A 9,122-nucleotide genomic window follows, 5' to 3' on the forward strand; every position below is an offset into this window, starting at 1 on the left:
TAATCGGCAAGTTAATCAATTAATCAAATGATTAATTGGTTTATCGGCTACTCAGTGACCCTATGAATAGAGATTGCTCAAAAAAGTTAACTGGTTAATTGGACGAATTCTTAAACAGGTCTATTCCTATCTTTGAAATGCAGATCCAGTATCTTCGAAAAATGTTATAGCTTTTTTCACGCGCTGCAGCATTACTTAGATTAGTAGCACTAATCAACTTGCCACTTGCCAACTGCTATTGGCTAAAAGGAACCAATGCTCCATCCTTCAGAATGTATTGACATGCCCTCTTGATTCCTACATTGGCATCTAGGATAAAACATTGGGAGGACCTCATGAACTAAATCGCTACATAATGCACATGTAGCCTCACGTACTAGTAACTCATAAGCAAACGATATTCCAAAGCTAAGGGGGTGGACACTTCAGTTAGCATCTAAAACCACCACTTTTTTCCACTTCCGAGTCCACAGGACCAGTACGGCAAAGGGCGCAAAAAAAGAGATATCTACATAGCATTCCTATAGTTAGGCAAGAAATGAAACCATCATTTTATGGATTTCACTCCCATTATGGAACCACCACAGATATCTGGTGCTGCAGCCGGATCCTTCAAGCAGCAGCAGGCTGGCTCTTCTTCAACTTCTCGGCACAGAACTTCTTGGTGTCAGCACCCTTCACATTGAACTCCATCAGGAGCTCTTCAAACAGAACCTCCATGTTGGTCTTGAAGGATGCAGGGCGAACTACACCTGCGCCTGCACGCAAATCTACCTGATTATTCTTCGGCTTCACTGCACTGCTGGAGCTGGATCCTTCTGCATTTGCGCTTTCCAGTTCCTTGTCCTCATCATCCTCGTCAGGAACTACGGACCCAACTTTGTTACCCTCCATGTAATATTTGCATGCAGCCAGAATGGCACGGCCGCGCTCTCGGAAGTGGCCGGCAACGAGATCTTCAAAGTGCTGAAACAAGCAAAGCAACAGCCAACGATAAAGGTTAATTTGATTTTCTGGTGTGTGAGCTGTGCACCGCACCCTACTGAAGATAATAACAACTTCCATACTACAACCAAATTAAGTGCCCAATTTGTGGTTGTTGTGCTGTGGTACACTGCGCAAACTAGATATGGAATCTAGCAACCTTTACTGACTCTAGCAAGATTTTACTGCTATGGCTGTCTTAGACACCAAAAAGAACTGCCATATCAAAAAGAGGGAGAAAACAAAATATTTTCAACCCTGAATTCTTGCATTGGTCCACTTAGCAACCCTAAAATTGACATCCTTCATACTTTGCGTGGTTTCAGGATAACACAAAAACAGAGTCCAAGCTAATGCCCAAGTGGAGGGTCTTCTACCCGTCTAGGCCACAAGAGTAATCCCGTGTCACTCCATGGTTCAAATGTTCAAGGTCCACACAAATAGATGATGTTCTCTTCTAGAAAGAAGTCCACCATTCAACTCTGAACTCTGGCACAAGTTCACTTTTTAACAGTAAACTCAAAAACAGTCTGGCTCACAAACTATTCAAATAGTAAAACAAATCACCCTAGAGTAGTTTCACAAGTAGTTAAGTAGCTTTTGGTGACATGCATGCCACATGTGCACCACATCACTGCCATGTCACCAAATTCTGTTTACTTATCTGTTTCTACCAATTTTTCTCTTCCATTTCTAGCATTTCTTGTGAAAGATATATTTATACAAATGGTGGAGCTTATTTTAGATTGTTTGGCTCTGGCTGTGACATGGTGGACATGTGGTATCCACATTAACAAACGGACCATTTGTGAGACCACCCGAGGGCAAAAATCGGATGGTTAATAGTTTGATGTTGCAGTTCAGTAGATTTTTTTCTGTTGTCTATCTCCCCTTCTAACAAAATAGCATCACATACATCCACATTCAGCAAGTTACATTTTGGACTAATCTTCGGAACAGTGAGTACTTGTGCACCGATGTCGGGAACTGCGAGAGCTTGATAATTAGCAGTATGTTACCTGTGGAGCCCTACGAAGCGAGTACAACATTGTCCTACATGAGTATTGAAATGTTGTGTCATTATACTCCAAGGCAGTCCTCTGCCCACTAGCATTATTGGCATATGTTTCATATCCTGGCTCATTGAAGTATGGTTTCTCATTCAATACGAGAGCTTGAATGGAGATTAGCACTTGTAACATGGTTGAGTGAGCTGAGTTCCACTTCTCACAACCATGACCTTCCCAGGTGCCTAGGAGGCTAAGGCAGACTTTTCCACAAGCATACAAATTTGGATTAAGCCTAAGTCCTCCAGAATGATAGTATACAGTCTGCAAAAGCACCAGAACGGTTATTTCAATCAACATATGGAAATACATTACATACGAAGTTACCAAAATGTCAATATACTTACTGGAGGACTTGCAGGATAACTAGCAGGAAATTGAGCATCAAAGAAGAAAAGGCCATCATGGTAGGGTGTTCCCTGAGGACCGATCATCACAGCCCTGAGAAGGTCCATTCGATTCTCTGAGACACGGACGTATATGGACGCTGCACAGAAATAAGAAGAACAATAATTCATGTAAATAGTACAACCATGCACATTTCTAAGCTTTAGCAATTTTAACCCAGGAGAGTCAGCAGTGAGCTGCAGGCTTTGTAAAAATTTGTAGGTGAAAGTGAATAATACAACAACAACAACAAACAACAACAACAACAACAACAAAGCCTTTAGTCCCAAACAAGTTGGGGTAGGCTAGAGGTGAAACCCATAAGATCTCGCAACCAACTCATGGCTCTGGCACATGGATAGCAAGCTTCAACGCACCCCTGTCCATAGCTAGCTCTTTGTCGATACTCCAATCCTTCAGGTCTCTCTTAACGGACTCCTCCCATGTCAAATTCGGTCAACCCCGCCCTCTCTTGACATTCTCCGCACGCTTTAGCCGTCCGCTATGCACTGGTGCTTCTGGGGGCCTGCGCTGAATATGCCCAAACCATCTCAGACGATGTTGGACAAGCTTCTCCTCAATTGGTGCTACCCCAACTCTATCTCGTATATCATCATTCCGGACTCGATCCTTCCTCGTGTGGCCACACATCCATCTCAACATACGCATCTCCGCCACACCTAACTGTTGAACATGTCGCCTTTTAGTCGGCTAACACTCCGCGCCATACAACATTGCGGGCCGAACCGCCGTCCTGTAGAACTTGCCTTTTAGCTTTTGTGGCACTCTCTTGTCACAGAGAATGCCAGAAGCTTGGCGCCACTTCATCCATCCGGCTTTGATTCGATGGTTCACATCTTCATCAATACCCCCATCCTCCTACAACATTGACCCCAAATACCGAAAGGTGTCCTTCCGAGGTACCACCTGGCCATCAAGGCTAACCTCCTCCTCTTCACACCTAGTAGTACTGAAACCGCACATCATGTACTCGGTTTTAGTTCTACTAAGCCTAAACCCTTTCAATTCCAAGGTTTGTCTCCATAACTCTAACTTCCTATTTACCCCCGTCCGACTATCGTCAACTAGCACCACATCATCCACAAAGAGCATACACCATGGGATATCTCCTTGTATATCCCTTGTGACCTCATCCATCACCAATGCAAAAAGATAAGGGCTCAAAGCTGACCCCTGATGCAGTCCTATCTTAATCGGGAAGTCATCGGTGTCGACATCACTTGTTCGAACACTTGTCACAACATTATCGTACATGTCCTTGATGAGGGTAATGTACTTTGCTGGAACTTTGTGTTTCTCCAAGGCCCACCACATGACATTCCGCGGTATCTTATCATAGGCCTTCTCCAAGTCAATGAACACCATATGCAAGTCCTTCTTTTGCTCCCTATATCTCTCCGTAAGTTGTCGTACCAAGAAAATGGCTTCCATGGTCGACCTCCCAGGCATGAAACCAAACTGATTTTTGGTCACGCTTGTCATTCTTCTTAAGCGGTGCTCAATGACTCTCTCCCATAGCTTCATTGTATGGCTCATCAGCTTAATTCCATGGTAATTAGTACAACTTTGAACATCCCCCTTGTTCTTGAAGATTGGTACTAATATACTCCGTCTCCATTCTTCGAATAATAAGATGAAAAAATTTAAAACACATTAAAAAACATTAACGATAGAGCTTTCTTTGACAAGAGAACATATGCCCTCAGAAGAACTAAATTTGCACAAAATTCGAAGCAAAACTGAGTAATGTAGAAGTGGGTGGGTCAAATCAGATCCTCAATGTGCTTCAAAATTTATGTCTATCACTTGCGGGGAGCGTTTTAAGCACATATTTATACTTTCTTTCATGGAAATAGCTGACCTGGTAAATCGTTCTCCAGAAGTTTCCAGTCATGCTGAATTCTTTTTGTCCACTCTTTCCCTGTCTGGAGTGAAGTTAAAGAACAAAATAAGTATCGAGTCGAAAAGAAGGTACAAAATAAAGCAATATGCATATGATTTTACCTTTCCAACAGGTTTATTAGCATAATGATGATCAGAGAAATCCTCGACAGTGTCAAACTGTTTGAAGAACTTGTATTTCTTACCAATTTCATCCTCTATTTCTGACATTGACTTAAAAATGCCAGGGCCGTCATCAGTTGCAGCTTTCTGCAACCATGGTACAGAAGCCTCCACACCAGGAGGCAGATCTAAATCGTCAAATTTATCAGCCAGCTGCTGATTGAAATCACTTTCATCAAATTCATAGTCAGATCCTTCATTGTCATCATCGTAGCAGCCTTCATCTTCATCATCTACATAATAATCTTCTTCCTCAATTTCACCAGAGTCAAAATTCTGTAGCTCGGCTTCAGATGTTTTGAAAGAGTTATTTTCTGTACAGGATCCAACTTTATCACCGGATGATGATCCCTGTAAAATATGCCAATGTAGTTATAAGCAAACAGAAAACTTATCCACAATAAATACAAACATGAGTCCACCAGTAGTTGTAAATTTAAGTCACATATCATGATCCTTTGCTCTTCGCTGCCAGCATTAGACATTCGCTTGTGGTATTATTAGTGTGATGGTACATAAATCAGGTATGAATAAGTTATCTTTCCATCCTAAGTCACCAAACAACCTTAGTCCAGGTGGCTAGAATAGTCCGTCGCTTCACCGAGGAGCCTTGAGGTACTAGGTCCAATCCCAGCCCCACACAAATATATTTTCCCAGCACAGTGACACTAAAGCAAGAATTACAAGTCAAGCCGAGGTTGACACTCATAGACCAATCGTGACTAATCTAGACTACTGCTGGACTAGTCGACATGGTACTGTAGCACTCACCTTACAGTACCCAGCTACTAATACATGCTCCCTCCGTTCCTAAATATAAGTCTTTTTAGAGATTCCAATATGGACTACATACGGAGCAAAATGGGTGAATCTACACTCCAAAATACACATGGTACTGTAGCACTCAACTTACAGTACCCAGCTACTAATACATGCTCCCTCCGTTCCTAAATATAAGTCTTTTTAGAGAATCCAATATGGACTACATACGGAGCAAGATGGGTGAATCTACACTCTAAAATACATCTATATACATCAGTATGTAATCCATATTGGAATCTCTAAAAAGACTTATATTTAGGAACGGAGGGAGTAGTATATACTCCCTCCGTGCGAAATTACTTGTCGCAGAAATAGATAAAATGGATGTATCTAGAACTAAAATATGTCTAGATACATCCATTAAGTAATTCCGGACAAAGAGAGTACTATATAGTACAGTACAGTATACAATAAAAATTGAATGCATGGGAAGTGGGTGAAGAGCCTGGGGCTGTGCCAACTATAATATCCAATGGCCAGAGTCTTAGCTTCTCCACCAACCAAGAAGGCAGGGGAGAAATCAAACCCAAGAAGAAGGGATGGAGAGAAGGGAGAGAATAGTTGGTACAACAGCAGAAGAGGGGCGGATCCACGAGGAGCACAGCAGAAGAGGGGCGGATCCAAGGGAGCACAGCAGGTGAGGAGCACAACAGCAGAGGGGCAGATCCAGGGGAGGAGCAGAAGGAGCAGAACAAGCTCCAAAATTGAGTCGATCGACTCAAACATGCCAACTAGTCCAAGACTAGTCGCTCCAGCCCTTGACTCACAGAGCTAGTCTACACGAAGAACCTAATCGACAACCCGACTGAGACTACTAGACTAGTCGTTCAACTCATAATCCTTGCACTGCAGGCCAGCTGGACCAGTCATATGTTTGTTGGAAAATCACAGTTCAACTGATTCTGGCCGGGTCAGTTGCAGAACTGCCTTCTCACTGAACCAGAGCAGAGCAGGCTCCATTTTTTTTTCCGGTTGAACCACCAGTTCCTCTCGGTTTTTTAAACTAGCCCATGTCTATTGTGGACTGACAACCGTATAAAATTGACTTAGCAATAATATGCTCCCTCCGTCCCAAAATTCTTGTCTTGGATTTGTCTAGATATGGATGTATCAAGTCACGTTTTAATATTAGATACATTCGTATCTAGACAAATCTAAGACAAGAATTTTGGGACGGAGGGAGCATGACCTAAAGTTAAATTGACAATTTTTAAGTTACTGTTTTGTCCACAAAACAGGTAATGCCCCTGTAAGAGAGGGTATAAAAAGTCACTTCAACCAATAAATAAACAAGTACAAAAGCTCAAGATCATCACAACTATTTAATTTCTCTCTGTGACGCACAAACAGCTAGCAGAATACATGCAATGCCCAGATCCACATCAAACTAAGAAATGTCGAGCAGATCTGTAGTATTAACTTAACAGGCAAAGGGCTTCTTTGATTCAAAGGATTCTCAAAGGAATTTTGGAGGATTCTGATCCTTAGAATTTTTCCTCCATGGGTTGTTTGATTCATACGATTGGAAACCATAGGATTTATTTTAGATTATTTGCACTAGATTTCATAGGAAATTTTCCATCCACTCCAACCTCCTTGAAATAATCTTACGTTTTTCCTGTGCACAATCAAACACCCTTACAATGGCATGCCACTCTATTCCTACGTTTTCTCTATTCCCACATTTTGCAAATCCTGTGAATCAGAGAGGCCTGAAGTTTGAACATGGAAAAATATATTCAGAAATAATTAATACATAAATCTAGAAAGTGCTATTGAAAACATGATATTCCAAAACCTTCTCATTTCCACAATGGTACTCGAATATCCCAAGGGAAATTGTCCTCATGTTCAACATGAGACCTTGTGGCCTGCCACAGGTGTCTTGCATTGCTAGATCACTGTCCCAAAAAAAATCATAGCTCTATAGCTCACACTCCTGCATGCTCTACTAACAATTCACATGTAAAACTACTCGGAACACCTACCAGCTTACCGCTAGTTTATGCATAACAAATTTAAGAGACACCTATCAAACTGATACAGTCATGGATATGTTGTAGCCAACTTTGCCCAGGTGAAGAACCAACAATTCTACACGCAGACCCCTCCATAATCAAACAACTGTTTGAAGCTTAAGTACATCAGCAATATGTCGACACCCTAGAGACACCAGCGATTCAATATGCTAGAATGTATTCCTTGCAGCTTCCGTGTATATTAATGTACTCGTCCTTCTATCCACAAGAAGATCAAAACTTCGGCAAACAACATATACAAGCACGGACTGCAATTCTACAAACAAAACGAAACTATAAAGGAACACCAGACATTTCTTTCTAGTCTCTAAAGGCACACAGAAAAATAAACAAAATCAGGTCAATAAACACATTACTGTAAACCCGTACAATGTTTGAGTCAAGTGCCCAGTAAACCCCAATTCTACCACAATCAATCTGCAGAAACCTAAAGACAAAATTGTCCCCGCGAACCCTACTACCCTTATGGTATTAAGATAATTTCCACCTCGAAATCAAAATCACGCCTCAAATCCACAAATCTAAACCCCACGAAAAAACGGATTATTTAATTATTAAAATAAAAACAACAAGACCCAAGTAGGCCAAAACCCTCGTGTCACGCTCCGCATCGACGCCTTACAACAAGGCAACGGCCGCAACATCGGATCGCACGGAAGCCGCTCGGGTAGCAAACCAGAAGAAGGAAGGTTACGGCCGGAATTTGCGCACACGGCAAGGTCGCGCGACGAGTAGTACCTGGCAGCGCTGGCGTTTCTGTTGCTGCACGGCGTCCCAGGCGGCGGCGTCGGCGGCGCGGCAGGACGACGACGAAGACGACGCGCCCCCTTGCATGTGCGGGTACCTGCGACAGATCAAGGAGCCCATCAAAAAATCGCCCGGAAACACAATCGACGGCTGATTCTTCGAAGATGGCGGAGGGGCGGCGCACTCGGAGGCGTCCATGGCGAAGTGCAATGGGTGGCGCGGCAAGCGGCGAGCGGCGGGGCGACCAGAAGCGGGGAGGCGCCGAGTGGGGGAGGGGCCAGCCGAGGAGATGTGCGCGGGCGAGGGCGAGGGCGTTGTGCGCGTAGCGAGGCACAGGGGGCGAACGCAGAGGAACATTAGTCGTGTGCCGCCACCGACCGTGGATGACGCGAGCTCCTTGCGGGACCACCCGGCAGCGAGATCACACGACGCTGGCCCACGTGTGACGCGGGCCTCTTCTTTTTTATTTTTGTTTTCGTGCGGCGACGACGACTGCCGGGCCTGGGAGGCGGGCTACGTCCACAGAGAAAGCGACCCACGCGCGGGCTAGTCAAGGCCGGGGTCCGGGTTCGGGCCCGATGTCAGTGAAGAGTGGTATGGGGATGGGTCTACGACTGCTAACTCCGCGTGCGCTTTCTGGGCATTCGCGGATGCTCTGCGCGGTGAGCATCTGTGGGGATTGTGTGTGGCGCTTGTTTTTGGTCCTCCCTCGAAGCCATAGCGCCTCTCAGCAACTGGATGCATGATGAGGGAGCAACTAGCGTAGAATCATGATCACTAGATAGGGGCGCGCCTTGTCTGCCAAACGGCAGGCAAAAAGGAATTTTTTTTGAAGAGCCAGCAAAACACTGGGGTTTCATTGATTAAGCAGGGAGCAGATGACAAAGTGATAAAGGCGGTGATCCATGGATCAAGGAGGTAAACAGAAGAACAGGAAAAGGCTTGGTGCCTGAAGCACCCTGATGAACAACTACTATCTCATGGAGGGTCC

At 44.1% G+C, this 9,122-nt stretch overlaps 1 protein-coding gene across 1 annotated transcript; it reads right to left on the bottom strand.

Annotated features, from left to right (window-relative positions):
• Window positions 1-218: 218 nt before the first annotated feature.
• On the bottom strand, window positions 219-8,510 carry LOC123116462 (probable ubiquitin-conjugating enzyme E2 24). Its single transcript, XM_044537416.1, has 7 exons — window positions 8,316-8,510; window positions 8,123-8,228; window positions 4,464-4,874; window positions 4,321-4,384; window positions 2,399-2,538; window positions 2,004-2,315; window positions 219-966 (listed from the first exon to the last, which is right to left on the bottom strand). Exons 1-7 carry the CDS (start codon window positions 8,486-8,488, stop codon window positions 613-615), a joined length of 1,560 nt encoding a protein of 519 aa, XP_044393351.1. The 5' UTR covers window positions 8,489-8,510; the 3' UTR covers window positions 219-612.
• Between the last annotated feature and the right edge of the window lie 612 nt (window positions 8,511-9,122).

This window comes from Triticum aestivum, chromosome 1B (assembly GCF_018294505.1).
Source record: "Triticum aestivum cultivar Chinese Spring chromosome 1B, IWGSC CS RefSeq v2.1, whole genome shotgun sequence".
Classification (NCBI taxonomy): Eukaryota; Viridiplantae; Streptophyta; class Magnoliopsida; order Poales; family Poaceae; genus Triticum; species Triticum aestivum.